This window comes from Benincasa hispida, chromosome 9 (genome assembly GCF_027475165.1).
Source record: "Benincasa hispida cultivar pf3 chromosome 9, pf3_genome.v1.1, whole genome shotgun sequence".
NCBI classification, from domain to species: Eukaryota; Viridiplantae; Streptophyta; class Magnoliopsida; order Cucurbitales; family Cucurbitaceae; genus Benincasa; species Benincasa hispida.
The window spans coordinates 82,026,487-82,045,796 of record NC_143486.1 but is presented as its reverse complement, the minus strand read 5'-3'; the positions used below and the strand labels follow the sequence as shown (position 1 = coordinate 82,045,796).

Below are 19,310 nucleotides of genomic sequence, written 5' to 3'. Positions count from 1 at the left end.
CCAATTGTTCGGGTTGTAAAATTTTTCAACCAAAATAACCATTGTTAAAAAATGAACCTAATACAACGAATCGAACCAAATCGTTTCCATCCCTACTAATTGTCCTCAAAAGAGAGGAGTATCAGATTATATATGGAAGCAATTTTTATTTTTTGATACAAAATTTTAACAGCAAAGATTTTTTATTTTGAAAGTTTTAAGGACACTTTTGAAATTGGTATCAAGTTGAACAATTTTCAAGATGTTTTGAATGGTTTGAGAAAAAAAATATTTTTTTTAAAAAAATAATTTTTATGCTTTTGATAGAAAGGGTTTATGTTAAAAATATTTCAAAAATTATTTTGAACGGTTGTTGAATGCTTAAAATTTTTTCTAAAGTTACTTATTTTTAAAATTAAGTGAATTCTACATAAAAGATCTAAAAAATAGACAAATATTATGTTAATGTTTTGAAATTTTCATTTTTTACAAAAGACCTATGGATCTTATTTTCATTAATATTAGTGGCTATTTACAATTTAACCCTCACTTACGCTATATATATATGGGAGAGATAAATAAACAAATAAATAAATTTATTTATTTATTTATCTCTCCCATGCATGTATTCTCTCCCAATAATATATTTCATATATTATCTCCCCATAATCCACACCCATTTCTTCCTCCTTCTCTCTCACTCTCTTTTCTCCTTCTGGTGATGTGAATTGCAGGTGGTAGACGACAACATGTGGAGAGAGAATCTTCGACACGGGCATGCGCAGAGGACAACATGGTTGCAAACGGACGACGTGAGACGAGGCGGAGCTTCCGGCACCAGGTGCGAGCAAATCCGACGCAAACTTGGTGTAATGACCCTAGTTTCCTACTACATTCTAGGATGCCACTTCATGCATGCATAGGCTTAATTGTACAATTTCTTTTAAATCATCAAATTAAAGAGCCAATATTTTATTTAATAATGGTCAAACGAGCAAAGATGTGAAAACATAATTAAATAATAATAAATAAACTAAAGTAAAATAAAATAAAATAATTTACTATTCGGGGTACCCCTAAAGCCTACTAAAAACAAATGAATGAAATTAAATAGTCAAATAATAAAATTGATATATTTTGCATGAAAGTGAAAGACGCCTAACTCCTAAACCAGATTTCAAAATATAATACTATATGCGGAAGCAGTGAATCGTCCTAATGGCCAGGTCACGGATCTCTTTTGTCATGCACCAGTCTGTCATTACTCTTATCTAAAAAATAGGGAAAGAAAAGGGTGTATACTCAGTCTCAGTGATCTATTAGTCTATCCATTGGACCCAAAATGCACAAAGACATCATAAACATAAGCATAGGTATAGGCATAAGCATAAGGGGCGAACCTGAAGACACACTTTCATAAATAGTGACACAAAGGTCACGACATAAATACAAGTGGTGATCCCAAAAAGAACATCGTACATAAGCATAGGATGTGGGCCTGAAGGCTCACACATGCGATGTGCATGGCCCAATGGTACACTAACAATCACTAAAAACTCATATGGACATAAGCTTACAAACATCCAGTACATAATCAAACATAAGCATGCAATCAAGGTCATGACTCAGCATCAAACTTTAACGCCGTTACCCATACTTCAATCAACTGTTTCACAGTCTACTCATAACTCATACATGACATCAGGCCTTAACACATTATATTCATGCTTCAACATTAGCCCACTATCCCCAGTTTACTCATGCACCTTATCACAGTATCCCCTTAACCCTTATGTCCAACTTCATCATAGTATGAATACTTCAAATTCAGCATAAATACCTATAACATATTTCATCACAGTTTCACATATGACATAAAAATTTCTCAGGCTTAACAACATCCTAGGGCAACCAGCAGTAAACCACTTACCTCAGGATACCACACTGTCTAAAAAATGAGACCTTACTCCACTCAGAACGTCCTTCACCGTCGCACATTCCTGAAACCAATCACAAATTAGGCCCAAAAACCTCAAAAGACAATGAGCTACCAAAAGGGAACTGAAACTTACCCCGAACCGTAGAATCAGGCAGAACTTTCCTTTTCTTTTTCTTATTCTTTCTCTCTTTTTTTTTTTTTTTTTTTTTAAAAAAAAACTTTGGGGCGTCACACTTGGGTAGATCCAATCGACGGTGGTGTGGGCTCGAGTAAACAGACGACGTGAGATGACGTGACAAAACTTCCGAAGATTTGCACGCGAACTTGGGCAAATCCAGTCGAGGGAGCTAGGCAAGATCCGATCGATGGTGGGGGTTTAATATACACGATGATAATATATATATTGTGATATGTATAATCGTTTATTTTATATAAACGATGATGATTTTTATATTTAGATTTCTTGTTTTGTGACATATATACTTATAATATATGTTCTATATTGAACATCAAGTCCATCTGTGATTTCTATACCATGGTAGATATATTTTGTTGATTTTTGACTACTTTTAGTTTAAGATACATGATATATACACACTTGTATATATGTTATAAAATTTATGTTCTAAGGTATATTTAAAAATAACCGTGAGTATTCGAGTAGATATCAAATATATTTACCAATATATTATATATATATATTTAGAATGGTTACAAATAAACAACGGAATATATCACATGTACAAGTGAACAAAAAATGAAATATTTCATATAATAACAAAAATCAACATGAAAAATAAAACCATATTAAATGTCATTTTCTCTCTACAAATGAAAATGGAAAAAAAATATCAAATGCATTTTATCTCTAAAAAGAGAAAAAATCATAATAAATACATTATATGATGATTTATGTCAAACATTGAATTTATATACCGTGGTATATTTTATATATTGATTAGAATATTTTCAAATATATAACAAAATGTTTTAAATATATTTTAAATAACTATGAATATGCAAAAAAAAAAAAAAAAAATGAAACCAACGAAAATAGAAAAAATATTTTCTCTCTCCAATTAAATTAAATAAAGGAAAAAATCTAACCAAATAAATGTATTTTCTCTCCATTTGAAAATATGAACACAAAAATCATATTAAATAAATCTTCTCTATAATAAATGTAATTTCTTTTTCCAAAGTTTTGAAAATAGGGAAATATATATGAAAATGAGAAATAAAAATAATAATAAAAAATAAAATTGTCTAAAAATAATATTAAAAATATTTATCGAAAAATTCAAATTTAAAGACATTTTTGAAACGTAGAACCTAAAATGATTTTTAACGTAAAAATTTCTAAAATTAAATACTGAAAAATTAAACCAAAGTAACTGAAATAAAAATAATTGGGGGAGAGTGTAGGACTCGATGGAAGCCTTCGAGTTGGAGGACTGGAAGGAAGCAAAGCCCAGCCCAGTTCCATATATTTGGGCTCCTTCTCGCGTGCACTGCTCCGATTTATCGCTTCTCGCCTCGCCTGAGCTAAGCGACGGTTAATTTTGTTATTCCGATCGGGTCCCCGGAGCTTCCTTTCTCCCTTATTTCCTTCCTCAGCTTCGGAAAGCTTGTTAATTGTTACATCCATGGCGGCTAATTCACCGGTCCAAGATCCTTCCCCGGATACTTCTGCTAAACAATCTGCGCCTTCGCCCTCCCCCGCTCTCGTGACTCCTCCCCTTAAAATCGAGACTCCTCCCTCCGACTCCGGTCAGACCCCCTCCGCCGTTCCCACTCCCACCCCTCGCCCGGAGGACCTCCCTCAATCTACTTCTCCGGATCCAATTCATCTTCCCAGCTATTCCAGTAAGTATTTCTTCCTTCCTGCATTCACTGCAACCCCGGCAGCTACTTGTTTTTAGATGCTAACTCTTCTCGTTTTACTCCCTTATTTTCTCGCCCAGGATGGTTCTCCTGGAACGGCATTCACGAGTGCGAAGTTCGGTTCCTTCCGGAGTTCTTTGATTCACGGTCGCCCTCTAAAAACCCTAGGGTTTACAAGTACCTTCGAAATTCTATTGTCAAGAATTTCAGAGTATGTCCTTCCAAGAAGATCACCTTTACTGATATCCGAAAGACGCTCGTTGCCGATGTAGGATCCATTCGTAGGGTTTTTGATTTCCTCGAGGCGTGGGGTCTTATCAATTACTCGCCGTCCGCGCTGAGCAAACCGCTCAAGTGGGAGGACCGGGACTCCAAGTCTAATGCGTCTGCTTCGCACACCGGTGAACCTGGAGGTAGTTCCGCGGATTCCTCGGCTCCCAAAGACGCTTCTAAGAGAGTATGCAGCGGTTGCAAGTCTATTTGTACCATTGCTTGCTTTGCTTGCGATAAGGTTGGTATCTACTTGCATCGTGTACGCATTAAAGTTTCCTCTATCTATTTTCTTGTTTCCGCCTATTAGTTTTTGTTTCGTTCCTTCTAACTTCTTAGTATTCTCGATGCTAGTGTAACGAAAACAACAAATCGAAGAGAACAGAATGTGAAAATAAGAGAGAAATATTGCATAAAGAATCTATATGTTTGAATTGAGTTCTATATCTTCATTGAAGTGGAAATGATACAAGTATTTATAGAAAAATAATAAACTATCCACTATTGCATCGTCCTTAAAATTCTGCTACTAACCTTGAAAATCTCCCTTAATGAATCCGCTAAAATATTATGCCACTATCCCCTCCAATTTAGAAGGCACTATCCTAAATAAAAGCCATTAACTTCAATTAAAGAAAAAAACTAATTTAATTAATAACATGCAAAAATAAATTTACACTAATTTTTAGTAGCTAGTCTTCGACTCTGTTGTATGTATTAAGAATTTTTCTTCAAGTGACGATGATATTAAGTGTATTTATATAGTTGTAACTTCAATGGCAGCTGGATTGGTTTATTTGTTTAATTAGTCTTCAATATCAACTAACAACTGTTTTCATTCCCATCGTTGTACTATAGAAAGCGATGTAGGAGATTTATTTGGTCTTTAATCTGTCAATAGCCTTCAGACTCGGGTTTTTATCTGTTCATTTTCTTTGTTTAAATTTTGTGAGGACGTTTGTTGACATATTGTGGTTTTATTGGATAGGTGTTTAACTGGTTTTGATGACTTGATGAATTTGGAACTCGTATAGACATGTATTTGTTTGAATGGACATTAAATGAATCGATATAATTTAATATATAAGAACTAATAGAATGGTCACTATTTCGTACAGTTTGATTTGACACTTTGTGCAAGGTGCTATGTACGTGGAAACTATCGAGTGGGTGTTATTTCTTCAGATTTTCGACGTGTTGAGATCAATGACGATACACGGACAGATTGGACTGATAAGGAGACTTTGCATCTTCTTGAAGCTTTGACACATTATGGTGATGACTGGAAAAAGGTTGCACAACATGTTGGTGGCAGAACTGAGAGGGAATGTGTCGCCCATTTTGTGAAGCTCCCTTTAGGGGAGCAGTTTCATGGTTATCCAGATTCTGGACATATGGGCAATATGTATACTGAGGTGAAGGATCATGCCAGTGCCGGTCTTACATTGGAACGTACTGGCACATCTCTTCCTAATAAAAGAATCCGTCTATCACCTCTGGCAGATGCAAGTAATCCCATAATGGCTCAGGTTAGTGTTGGTTTTAGTCCTTTCCTTTAGCTTGCATTAGCTGCTTACCTGCTAGTAATTCAGCCAACACCTTGTATTATGGACGTTCTATTCATTTGCAAAATGAAGCGTGTATTAGAGGTCTGATTTGTATACAAATGGTCGAAAAGTTGAAACGACTGTTTATCACTTTGATGATGCCTTCTATTGGATTTTTTTTTCCTTATATAGGGATTTTTAACATTTTGTGGGTTGGATTAGATTATTAATCAATGGGAGATTAGTAAAGGCTAATGCATTTTATCACAAATAAAAGAGATGCCCTTTTAATGAATGAATTTGGCTCCTCTTCAGAGGGGAAAAAAAAGAGAGAGGAAAAGAATGAATTTGGGTTAGTTTGTCTTGACTTGAACAAATTTCTTTTTTTAAAAAAACAATCAAATTACTCAAAGCTACAATTTGAATCATGAACCAACGTGGACAAGCCCACAATCCAACCCAACTACAGGTTTCTTGGACTTTTATTAGCACACTATTCTTCTGCATTACATATATATATTGCTATCCCTCTGCAGTAATTTTCCAAGGATATCTAAGGTACTGGTACATGAAACTGGTAGTGGACCTATTGCTCATTTAAAACTGTCTGGTTTTCATTCACTATATGGTTTGATATTTATGCTCTCAGGCTGCCTTTTTGTCGTCTTTGGTGGGTGTTGAGGTTGCAGAAGCAGCTGCCCATGCAGCTGTGAGTAAACTTTCTGATTTGGACTTTGGAGGAGATGGGGAAATTGCCACAACTATCGCTAGGAATATAGAGCAAGGTATTGTTCCCCCCACCCCCCAAAATCAATATATGTGTGTGTGTGTTTTGTTTGCATTTGGAAGCTTACCCGATCATGTATGTAATAGAGAAAATTGTGCATCTTCTTTTCCTTATTTTCTGATCTACGCTTTTATTTTTGTTGATTATAAGTTTACTTATTGTGTCCCAAAGGAAAAAATAAGGATCAAGTTGATGTTAACTCTGGTCTGTCTGATAATTATTTTGTTTTCAATGTTTTCATTCTTCATCATGTCTACCAACTATTTCTGTGTTTTGTACTTTGTACTGTAATTTGAGTTCTAACAAGTGTGGGGATTGGGAATCAAATTTCAAACTTGAACGAAATATTTAGTGCTTTAACTGTTGATCTACATTGATGTTAGAAATTGGTAATATACTTAGTGAATATGTTTTAAAATTTTGGTAGGATTTTAATCGTTCTTTTTCTTCTTCATCCAGTATACCAAAACTGCCCCAGAAAAAGCAAACAACACCCAGAAGAGATTTAAGTTTAGCCAAACAAAACATCAACTCAATTCTCTCTTTCTGTTCAATAATTTTTTCTTGCTAAATACACCCTAAGTAATAAGCTTTAACAACTCGAGCTATCTTTCCTTTAAAAGTTCTACGGTTTCCTCCTAACTGTGCTCCATGAGTAACAGCTTTAACCGCAGCATATACGAGTATCTTGGTCTTCCCTTTGAACTTCAGCCCTAACAATAGTTGTTTGAGATTCCTCAACATCAGCTACGTAGAAAGTTGAAATCATACCAACAACCCTGGCAACAGGACACTGAAAGAAAAGATCTAGCTTCTGCCACCATATCCTCGATATTGGTTCCCAACCTACTACTTCATGAAGAGATTTTGCACATTCCAATGCTAACTTTATGAAACTTTTAGGGTTGAATTATTGAGGTCCTTTTTGGTAACTGTTTGATTTTTTTGTTAGTTTTTTTAAAATTAAGCTTATAAATGCTTCTCCCACCTCTAAATTTCTTGCTTTGTTGCCTACTTATCAATGTTTTTAAAAAACCAAGTCAAATTTTGAAATCTAAGAAAAAATAGTTTTTTATTTTTGGAATTTGGCTAAGAATTCAGCACTTATACTTCTTAAAGATGCAGATCATTGAAAGGATATCGACTTAATTTTCAAAAATTGAAAACCAAATGATTACCGAACGGTACCAAGCTTTTCACTTAGAGGTCAGAATTTTGGAGAATCTTTTCCCCAATTGATTTGTATATTGCCAGCCTATGTGTGAGTTTAAGAATATTGGGATCATCTTTTTGCAATTTTTCAGTCCTTCCGAAGTTAATAACCAGATGAACTTCAATTTCTTCCCTCTTTTCATTTCATAATAATTTTAGTTGCTTTAATTTCTTTAGGAACAGATGCAGAGATAAAAACACCTAATTTTAAGTCTCTGCTATAATCATCCATCTATATCCCATATCTGCTAGATATAACTATGCTAAAAGTTTTCCTCCCTAATGGGGAATGTTCAAACTTGTTTCGCCGGTGAAAGCTTATTTTCTCTCTTGGTCTCGCAATATCTGGATCCTCCCTTTCCCTTCCCGCAGAAATCCCTTCAAATTTCCTTCTAATTATTGGTGCAACTTTACTTTGCAGTGTTTGATCCCGCTGCTAATGTGCAGGATATTCGTTAATTGTTATTGAGGTAGTATGGAATTGTCATAACTCTTGTGGTTCTGATTCAGGAAACGATGCTGCACCCCGTGGACGCAGGTCCTTTAGGGAGTCTTCAATGGATGTGGAGAAAGCAATATCTCATATACTAGACGTCCAGGTAAGGCTTTCTGGCATTCTGGTATAGTCGCAAGTTGAGAAGTTTGTGTTATGAACTAATATCGGAACTTGTTGCCAATAGATGAAAGAGATCGTAGATAAGCTTGTTCGTTTCGAGGAGGTAGACTTGCAGATGGAGAAGGAATTTAAGCAACTAGACCAAATGAAAAACATGCTTTTTGTTGATCAACTAAATTACTTGTTCAATAAAGGTTGTATCCCTACCGTTGAAGACAACAGTATGAATGTAAGAACGTGTTGATTATTATTCTCCCTAATTTAAGCAAATTGAATCGCAATTGTATTTAAGCGCATGCCCCTTCCCTTTAACCTTGTATTTTAACACTCGAACATGTTTCTTCATATCGCCAATTCTTTGTTCAATTGCATCGTGCACAACCACGCAACCAGGCGAAACACTCGTTTTAGATTGTTTATTGCTATGCTATATAATTTCCTCATTACCAGATCAAGAAATGAACAACGAATTATTACATTATTATTTAAAACATATCCGTGATATATTGTTGATTATGTGGCTTGGCCACATTGGGGAACAAACCAAATGAATGGGCCACTGTTCCACGCCAACTAAATACGATAACCGTTGATATGAATATGCAAAAATCACGACAGGTTTGCCCCACGTAAGGGTGAAGAAAGATGCAATATGTTCATCTTCGATATTACAAACCCAAACTCAACTGGTAAAAAGGAAAAAAGTGCTTTACAGATTCCCAAAACTGCAGGGTACTTATTCATTCAAAATGTTACGCCACAAATTTAAAACTCATCAGTCATTATCGGATCATCTATACCCAATTCCGCTAGCTGAAATAGACAAGGTTTTAGAAAATCGGCAAACACTGGCATTGTCTCTCTGGTAAGAATGACAAAATAAGTTTACTATCCTTCCAATGATGCTTTTCCGCTGAATGAACTCGAAGACATAACAGAGAGAACGTCAGTCACTGATGCCATGACGCTTAATGCTGCTTTAAGAACCTCCTGCGAACACCCAGGTTTCACGATGGTTCGGACCTGAATTGATGGGTGAAGAAGGTTTTATCAGAAATAGCCACAAGAGGGAAAAAATCACAATTAAGTTAAACTGGAAGAATATTCAAACAAAAACCAACGACCTAAGAATCGTACAAGTCAACTGCACCTTATCAAGATATTCCTGTAGTTTCTTGATGCGGCCCATGTAATCCTGATCCTCAACGCACAGGGAGACGGGCTTAGCATCAGCACCAGGACCATCAAACTGAAGAGGACCAGGGTTTCTATAGAGATCGTCCATAAGAAACTGACTCGCATTTTGTCTCAATAGCCTGAAACAAATACATACAGCGAGTAAAGCTATCTCAGATCGTCAAACTATAGGAGATTTATGAAAGCAAATTAATTCTTCTTTCACTGGTTGCGGGTGGGCCAGTTGGGGGGGTGGGGGGCGCTCTTACTCGTATGCTTTCCCTTTCAATTCCACAGTTGCTGGGTGAATTGCAGGTTTTCCAATGGATGACGCTCCAGGATTTTGAGCCCAACGCTTCACAGTCATCATGGCCTGTGTTTCATCAGAAGCAATTATATAGTTAGCATTGTTGCCAGACGTAAATGGCATAAATAAGAAACAAAATTTAATAATAACCACAATATTACGAAGTAGGTTAAACTGAATAAACAGCATGAAAGGAAGAAAACCCAACTGCAATCGGAGCAGCACCACAGCGCCATTTGTTCACAGGATTTTTCAGGTTAGTTAAAGTAGCCATGTAACCGTTCAAGCCAGCAGCTAAGATATGGTAGCAAACATGCCCAAGAACCTGAATTAAATGCAACATTCAAATGTGTTTTACACCAAAGTTCATACTAAAGGGGAAGAAAATGCCTTATCAGACTTCACAAATGTTAATTATCACATACGTAGGCATAGTCGCAATCAAATTTTGAAGGTAAAGATCCCCGAGCCTGGTAACCAAAGAAGTGGCAAATTGCATTGAATTTCTTCCCCTTATAAGTCCCTTCTTTCTGTTAAAAATGCAATGAACAAAACAATCAATTAATTTCAAGGAAATAGGCACAGAAAAGAAAACAGTTAGGAGCAAAGTCAATTGATAACGAAGATCACAGACAGCTGAAAACATAGGCACGTTGTTTTCCCTTCCTCAACAAAGCATTCTCTCAAGATGACAGACCAAAATGCAAGTCGTGGTAAATATCTCAATATAGGGATGCCCATAGAGTAAAGTTACAAAAGTAAATGCAAAGATTACACCAAAGAAAAACAAAACATCATTATAAAACCAAACGTAGCATTACCAGACGCTTGTTAATTTCAGCCTCCACAAGATTTGCCAAAAGCTTCTCCGTCTCAATCTAAAGAAAATTAAGAGCAAGGGACACATCACGTATCTATGTACACAGGACATCTTTTTATCTAAAACAAGTATCTGAAATACTATACCTGAGATAACTGAGCAGAATCATCTGATTCGGGATGAAGTAGCAACTGGAACAATAAAGTTTTACATTAATAAGACCTCACAACTTAGAGCGGACAAAACTGGAGATCCCATTGAATTTGAAGATTAAATAAACATTAACCTGCTTCCTGATGAAAGGTGGCAGAAATTCAAATAGCGCTGATGCCCAAGGAGAGAGTTGGGAAGAAATATTATCAACTAGAACTCCCTGCCTGAGTAAACTGTGAATTTCCTGAAAAGTGCAATAAAATTCATTATTTCAAGCAAAAAATATCGTGTAGTTCTTATGACCTTACATGAACAGGATATGATCTATAGGATGTACAAATGTGTCTTTGAGTTCTAAGATCACGTAGTTCTTGAAAAAAAAAAAAAAAATCAATGCACTGCTCATGAACCAAAAAAGAAAGGGAGAAAAGGAACCTTCAAAAGGGCATAGATTTCAGGAATACTTTCAATGAGTCCTTCAGGCAGTAAGACGACCCCATGGTACTTGTCTGATCAAAATACACAAGATCAGATAAAAAAAACTATTACCAAATATGAGATTAGAAGCACAATAAATTGTACAAGACCTTGTTGTGCTCTAGTCTGAACAGCATCACATATCTGTGTCGTCAAATCAAAAAGAGTAAGTTTTGATGCAGCCACCTCCTCACCAAGAATAACCTGCAAGGGAGCATAGCCAATAATGTTCAGACAAGTTATGACCATAAACCCTTCAAAGAGAACTTCAGTGAAAATAAAATGATGTCATGGAAGAAAAACTAACCAAATTTGGATGAGATTGAAGAGTGCACTCCAAAGCAACATGGGATGCTTTCCGGCCCATGAGTCGAATGAAGTAGTAATACTGGGGGAATCAAGGCAGACATAAAGATTCTTTGTAAGGTTTTCAACAGAAGCAACCATTTTTACAAAGCAAGAGATAACTTTCTTTCCATATCGAAGGAAAATGGAAAGCAAAGAGCAAGAGAAATAATGTCAGAGTCAGCCAACATCCATATAATTGTGGAATAATGACGGCTTCTTTTCTTACCTTCTCTGCAGATAAGGCATCAGTGCATACATTGCTGATTAGTTGAGAATTGACCTGATGATGAAAAAACAGGGAAATTAATCTCTTACACGAGATCATAGGATGCTAAATCAACAACATCCAAGACATGAAGCAACAATTACAACTCACAGATGTGAAAGAAATATGAGTTTTTTCTCTGTCATGTAAATATACTGCAATATACAAAAACCAGGTTCCAGCTAGAAAATATCAGATAAACTTATACCTTGCATATGGTGTCAAAACCAACATTTGTTTCAACAAACTGGTTCTTGAGATCGCCATTCAAAGTAACAGGAACCCCTACAACCTGCATGGTTCAGTAAAAGTTCGATCACTTCAGTGCAGTAAGGCAAAATCAGATCGTGGATGGAAATACAACAGGAGAACTTACAAGTTACATTTAAACTATAAAGTATTGAAATATATTAATGATTTCAACTATTTCTGTAATTATATAAATAATTATAGTACTAATAAATAGTATTGTGCATGCTATCTGAACTGATGGAGATCACCTTCGTGGGGCATTTAGCTTCAGCAAAGGTTTCGGCAAGTTGAGCAGCATCAGTGTTTGACGTCACTCCTTCAGAAATACCAGATATTCTTGTTTAATACTCACGTGAATAAAACAGCTAGGCAGAGCCAGAGAACGAAATTTACCGCCAATTATGACAAGACCATCCAGTTTCAAATCTAAGCATGTGTTAAGTGCAGCATTAACCTGCTCTTTAGTTCGAATTTGATCCTTGGTCCGTCCCAATAAATCATAACCACCTAAGCAGCATGAATACCACCGATATAAAAAATATGTATATAGCATAGCATATCTAAATATCTGCAACAGAATATAAAAGGCCCTGCATACCTTGATTTTTGTACGTTAAAAGAATTTCATCGGTAATCTCAAGAGTTTTCTGGGAAAATAAACCTTCAGAGCCACCTGTTGAAGGAAATGACAGCTTATCTCAATTTCCCAGTCTTTAAATGATAATAACATGATTTACAACGCCAATAAAGTTCTCAAGAAGAACCCATCATCATGCCATACTGCCTGCCTGACTATTGCATACCATCAAAGTGCATGATTAAGGAAACATTTAAGAAACATACCAAGAGGAAGAACTTACCAAGAAATCCAAACAATATACTATTTGGGTTGTGGACTTTGAGAGCATTATGAAGCCCCCATATGACGTTATGGCCTCCAGGGGATTGCCTTCCACAAAAAACTATTCCCACCCTGTTGGTAGCAAAGCAATGAGAGAAGTTTTTCATACAGTATCTATTTGTAGCTTCAAAGCACAATTGAAACATAAAATGGTCATGCATTCACCATGTCTATGTCTATACATGTGCATGTAAAACGAAGGTAGAATTCATACAGTTAACCAAATAACATATGAAGTTATAGCGATGGAATCTAACGAAAATGAATCGCTAAATGCACACACCGTATGGCTGGATGTTCAGTAATAATTTGAGCATCCGGGACTTTAGCAGTTGCCCTGAGAAAGTGAGCCAATGGCTGACCGTAAGTGTGGGGGAAGGCCCGACTAATGGTGGGGGCATCAGCAGGATCCACAGCTGTAGTGGCATCTCCAAATTCAACCCTGACCGCTGTTCCCTGTAGATCGATATAACGAAGACATATAAGCCACTCATCCAAATTGAACAATGTACAGCTGAAGGCAAAGTAGTTAGTTTTGCTCAAGTCTTCAATTTCAATCTTAATTATAGTTCCCTTTCCTTTAACGGGTGCCACAATTGTCGATTTTGTGTCTTAAGCTATGAAATCATGCAGTTTCGATTATGAGCACAAACGAGATGCGAAAAAGCAAGAGAAGCTATCGCGGGCACACATCACACAAATCGGAGGAGATGGAGGTCCAGTAGCAGAATGAATGACGTGAATTGGTTATTGTATAAATTGAACCAAAACAACGTGTTGAATAATAAAAGCAAAAGGAAAGCAGTTTCGGTAACGGGAAATATTTGATATGAATAACAAAAAAAATGAAAATGCACGTATCATGAGAATCCTTTGGTAAGGTGAGAGTAAAAGAATTGAGAATCGAATGAAGGGAAATAGGAAGAGAACGTGGGAGATCTGAGAAGTAGGTGCGGGGTGAGGAAAAGATGGGATCTGAAGTAGAATGCATGAAAAGAGGGAGAGAAAGAAGAGATAACCTGGAGACAAGGAGGGAGATCGGGTTGGTAGAGAGAGCGGATCTTCTGAAGATCGGAGAGTTGACGAGGAATGCCGTAATCAGAGTCCATGGCGAAGGATGGAGGATGAACAAGAAGAAGAGTGGAGACTGAGTGAGGGTTGAGGGTTGAGGGTTTTGCTTAGAAGAAGAAATGACCCTTTTATAGGCTTGACGCTCACGCTAACCCTTTGCCTGACCTTGGCGTTTTGGCGATGATACCAACCAACGCCAACCCATTTACCCACTTCTACTTCAGTGTTGTTTTGTTTGGTTGCAACATTTCTATTTCTTTCTTCCGATGTGCTGTCTACACAAACAAAACAATGTCCATGCTTCCACTTTTTATTACCATAATGCCATTCCACCAAATATTTTTATGAACAACCAAACAAGGCAAGGCATCCACCATCACCCCATCCTCGTTACCAATTAAAATCAAAACCACAAATACTTTACACTGTACACTACAAAACAAATGGCGCAACGGATCAAATTTGGAGCTTCATTTCCATTTCCACATCACCCCCCACTGACTCACCAAAACCAGTTAGTTCCCCATCATCTTAACAGTGGGCAACTCTGCATCCCTCACCTCCTTTTTCTTTATTTTTTCCCAAATTTGAAACAACATCGTAATCTATATATATATCCACTTTTTATGCCACTTTAGAAAGAATTTGAGATATTTTCAATACAAGTTCGAATGTATTAAACTTTTACTTTTCTTTTTCTTTATGCATACTAAAAGTCTATTCGCTAAATCAGTCTTACTGAAACAGATTTCAATACGTAGTTCAAACAATCCAGATGTGTTCAAATTTACAACTTCAACATTCCTCACATCACCTTTTCAACAAATAGAATAAAATTAATACGCATCCAATCTCCCACCTAGCCACCTGTTTAATAAAACGATGGGCAAACGAACGAGAAAAAAGAAAGTTCATTTTCCAATCAATTTAAAATAAATGTTGATTAAAATATTAATAATCCTTAAGACACAAATCGTAATTTTGGACTGACTCTCAATTGATGGGGACAATTCTAAATAAACAAGCCCAGGTTAATATGGATGAAATCGGCTGCAGCAGTTCCTTGCAAACCATGGTTTTCGATAACATAAACTCAGCACTAAAAAACATACAACATCCGATCCATTCTCCGCATTTGTTTTCTTTTAGATAATAACTCTACGCCTAATCTATTTCCATCAATATAGAACACAAGTCAAGTTACGATAATGTCTTCTTTCGTTTATTCATACCATCCAATGTCCATCCAGCTTCACCCTCAAAGCCACACTATCGCTTCTAGATCCTACAACATTTATATTGAAATCAGAGCCGAACTAGGCCTGAGCATCGCATCCAACATAATTGGTTTCATCCTTGTTCTCGCCGCTTTGCACCTCCTAGTTTGTATTGATGAGGATGAGTATCTGGAATCATTGTTTTCTCTCTCGTTCAGAGGCGCGCTTCCTGGACCTTCGTCCTCCATTGTTACTCCTGGAACAGGTTCCAGAGTTGATTGTGGGAGTTGAGGAAGGGTGAACAGGCAAACAGTGCCCACTAACCAAAGCAGGGAACCCAACAGCAGGGATTCTGCAGGACAACAACAAACATTTATTACATCATTCATTTGACTTATCACGCTACACTATTGCTCAATCAACCAACAGATCAAGTTATCATTGTCTTTCAGAGGTATAAATTCAACTCCATATTACTCCCTATTTATAACCATAAAAATAAAATAAATGATATAATTATTTTCCTTCCCTCGTTTTAAATTGTCCCACTTGATTTGGCAGTTGGATTGATCAGGCAACATTGGCAATAATTTAAACTGTAAAGATACGTGAACTTTCAAAATCTTCTCTATTTGACACAAGGAACCCCGATAGGGAGTGACAGGGAGAGAAAATGAGTCTTACCTTGAAACAAAATTATATAACACCTATAAACATAAATTTTTTATGCAAGGATCTTCTAATCTAGTACTAAAAATTCCAGAACTTAAAGTTGCTAGTTCGTTTTAATTATGAATACTATTATACAACATTAGGCAGTAGACACAGTCATGCATATGTTAGGTCAGCAAAAGATACTAAGACAGGTAGCCTGATGTCCAGAGGGCCTAGACAGAGTCGCGGAGACCTTCTCAGGTCCATAATATGTCTCTAGCCAAGTTTACTCAAAATTGACACCCCAAACGTTTTCCTTTACAATTTTCACTTTTTGCGGTGGTTTGTAACTACCCTCTAAACCCAAGTCATTAGTAAAATTTTTAGTTTCACTCTCCTGCCTCCAACAACAGTACAAAACCACCTACCACATTATATCAGCCTCTAAATATAATTTCTCCTCATCAGGAGGAGGAATACAATTGATGAGAAGTGTAGTCGGATAAAAAGGCAGCAAATGTCATATACTTGAATCTACTCTTCAATGAATAGGCGGTCCTTTTAATGAAAATCACGTACAGATATATATACATATACATATATGTGTGTGTTAATTAAAACCACACTTGCACAGAAAATAAAAGGAGGATCACATATGTCTCTTTTGAGAGACCTTTGGTTTTTCACTTTTAGTTCTTTAAAATCAAGTTTATGAAGACAACAGTTTGTTGTCCACCTTTTAGGAGAGTTTTAGCCCAATTATGTAAACTATAAAATCATTTTTAAAAACAAATGGAGCCTTTGTAACTTTACCTTTTAAAACATTTCAATTATTTCTCTCATGTTGACATCCAGAGTACCAGCAGTAGACAAAAATTCATTTGCCCGTACATGAATTGATAAGGCATAAAGGAAAAGATAAACATACCCAACAAGAGCACAGCAGACTCCTGCTTGGTCAGTGAAGCACCAGAAGCGCCTCCCATCTGTAGACTAAAGCGTAAGGCTTGATTCTCAGCACAGTAACACTGGAGCAAACGCCCCAATCTCCGGCATTCAGCTTCAAGAAATTTACTCTTCATCTCTAGATCCTTTAGGTACATCTTTTTCCTCTCCCTAGATCTAACTGCGGCATCCCTATTTCTCAGCTGCCTGAAAAATTGGAATTCATGTACTTCGGTTATCCCTTCGGATTGCATTCATATATTATGTCAGCTGATACCCAGAAGTAAAATGATCTTCGGTTGTTTAATTATTTAGGGTGGAATATATTTTCAAGTGTTTAATTTAAAAAATAAGTCATTTTGTTAAAAAGTTTGAGTATTTGACAACTATTCAAAATAGTTTTTCAAGTGTCTTTTAATCGGATTTTATAGAGAGTTTTTAAATAAAAATGAGTTTTTTTGTGAATCCAAACAGCCCTTGCTATCCTCCACCATTGTTCACGACATAGAGACAACTACACTCCATACACGCTCTTTTCCACCCGCATTATTGGTATTTCAAACATACAAGATAACTTCGTATTAAGAATCGCAGATGAAATATAAGGTCCACAAACTTCAATTAATATTCGGGGGAAATGGTGACTTAATGGAAGTAATTCTTATTCTCAAAAGAGAAAAAAATCAAATACTTACACTGCAGCTACAAATGAAAGAGCTAGAAAAAGATTTTCATGGCAGAAACTATTATTGTTTAACGAGACTATAAATTAACATGGCGAAACCTCCTAATTGATTACAAATATTAGAATGACAACTCATAAAAGATTCAGTAACAATACCTTCTCCGCTTTTTGGAAAGCGAATCATCGACATCTTCACCAACACTATCGTCGATGTTCGCTGCGTCGACCTTCTCGGAATTGTTTGAGACGTCACCGCAATCGGAAGCATTGGACGGAAGGCCGACTACAGCATCAACCCCAGGGGAACTCCCACGAATATCTACAGGTACTTCAGGCATAAAACTACCACAGGAATCGTCTGTAGGTGCAGGAGAAACCTTATGTCCATCCTCCTCCTGGGAATTGCCAAAGTCGTTACCGCAATCGGAAGCATTGGAATCGACGTCGATTACAGAGGGTCCTCCATGAGAGTCCACGAGCACGTCGGCCAAAAAACTATCGCAGCAATCGTGGGTAGGACTAGGAAGGGAAACCCCCTTGTCTTCATCGTCATTCATTAACGCGTTTTCGATCTGGTTGATCCAGGAAGAAACCGAATCATGAGATCGATCAGGGGATGTTGAGTCCCCGACAACAGGGAGTTCCACCTCCGGGAATCCATCAAAGAACTCGTTCCAATCAATCTGTCCTATTAATTCATCATATTCGGAGAAATGGAGATCATCCTCCATTAAATTAGACGGGGAAAAGCGAGGAAGAAGAGGATTTGTAAAGAGTATATATAGAGAATCTGGGAATTTCAAAGGGAATTTCAGAAGTTGAAGAGAAGAAGGGGATGTTAATTGTTAAATGGGAATTGACAGAGAAGCCGCAGGCAGCCAAGGCGGAGAAGAAAACGCGTGTTTATTAGAACTTAAGCAGCAAGCAAGGCAGCAAGAAAATAAACAGAGGGAAAGATTTGGTAGGGTACGGACCTTGTTGATTTGTTACGGTGCTACTCCTCATCTGACGCCAGATCTCGTGACGTGTGTGGTTCAGACTTGGTGCTTGACACGCAGGATTCCAACTCTGCGTACTGCATCACTCAGCCAATAAAACGTCGCTTACTGGCAGCCTATCCTCCATCTGTTTTATTCTTTACACCCTCCCCTTTGAATATTTCAATTTTTATCATTCAATATATTATTAACTAGAAAATTTAAAATTCATTTGGTTTTTCTAATACTATATTATTTATACTTCATAAATTTCAACTAAAACATTCATCATTTTATATTATCTTCACTATTTAATATAAAATATTATTATTATTTTAATTAATTTTTATTCATTTAGTTTTTTTAATGAATAATTTAATTATTGTTTGATTAAAAATATTCATTTATTGATATTTAAATTAATTAATTAAAGTAAAAAGATATCAAATAATGCTAAATTTAATTTATGATACATTACTTATTCTTTTACATTTAATTAAATAATTATTTTATTTTAATTTCTATAAATACAATTGGTAAATCAAATACATAAATTTAATTTTTAGACATTAGTTATCATGCATTTTCAAATAACATCTAAAATTCATTCAAAAGGTTTTTGTGGTAATTATAACTCAAAGAAACGTAAATATAAATATAGTAAAATTTATCAATAATAGATCATTGCTAATAGATTTATATTAGTGATGAATTCTATCGCGAACAAGCTCTTTTATCCCTTATAGACTCTAAGAACACTTAATTGTTATAATGTCAAGCAATGTTTTCCTTTTTGATTGGGAAAATTAATTGGGCAGAAGAGAATAA

The 19,310-nt window shown here is 36.2% G+C and overlaps 3 protein-coding genes across 3 annotated transcripts; 1 reads left to right on the top strand and 2 right to left on the bottom strand.

The window, feature by feature from the left end:
* Window positions 1-3,328: 3,328 nt before the first annotated feature.
* Window positions 3,329-8,515, top strand: SWI3B (switch subunit 3). Its single transcript, XM_039043092.2, has 6 exons — window positions 3,329-3,784; window positions 3,883-4,313; window positions 5,191-5,601; window positions 6,269-6,404; window positions 8,129-8,217; window positions 8,299-8,515. The coding sequence occupies exons 1-6, from the start codon at window positions 3,565-3,567 to the stop codon at window positions 8,476-8,478; spliced, it is 1,467 nt and encodes a 488-aa protein (XP_038899020.2). The 5' UTR covers window positions 3,329-3,564; the 3' UTR covers window positions 8,479-8,515.
* A 281-nt stretch (window positions 8,516-8,796) lies between these two features.
* On the bottom strand, window positions 8,797-14,587 carry LOC120086441 (pyrophosphate--fructose 6-phosphate 1-phosphotransferase subunit alpha). Its single transcript, XM_039043091.2, has 19 exons — window positions 13,953-14,587; window positions 13,217-13,389; window positions 12,893-13,005; window positions 12,631-12,705; window positions 12,426-12,539; window positions 12,281-12,348; window positions 11,989-12,072; window positions 11,742-11,795; window positions 11,475-11,555; window positions 11,278-11,371; window positions 11,126-11,199; window positions 10,824-10,934; window positions 10,684-10,728; window positions 10,539-10,595; window positions 10,143-10,247; window positions 9,926-10,042; window positions 9,680-9,783; window positions 9,385-9,550; window positions 8,797-9,257 (listed from the first exon to the last, which is right to left on the bottom strand). Exons 1-19 carry the CDS (start codon window positions 14,040-14,042, stop codon window positions 9,123-9,125), a joined length of 1,860 nt encoding a protein of 619 aa, XP_038899019.1. The 5' UTR covers window positions 14,043-14,587; the 3' UTR covers window positions 8,797-9,122.
* Window positions 14,588-14,918: 331 nt separating this feature from the next.
* On the bottom strand, window positions 14,919-18,453 carry BZIP60 (basic region/leucine zipper motif 60). The gene is made up of 3 exons (XM_039043094.2): window positions 17,662-18,453; window positions 16,804-17,027; window positions 14,919-15,573 (listed from the first exon to the last, which is right to left on the bottom strand). The coding sequence occupies exons 1-3, from the start codon at window positions 18,234-18,236 to the stop codon at window positions 15,299-15,301; spliced, it is 1,074 nt and encodes a 357-aa protein (XP_038899022.1). The 5' UTR covers window positions 18,237-18,453; the 3' UTR covers window positions 14,919-15,298.
* Window positions 18,454-19,310: the final 857 nt, after the last annotated feature.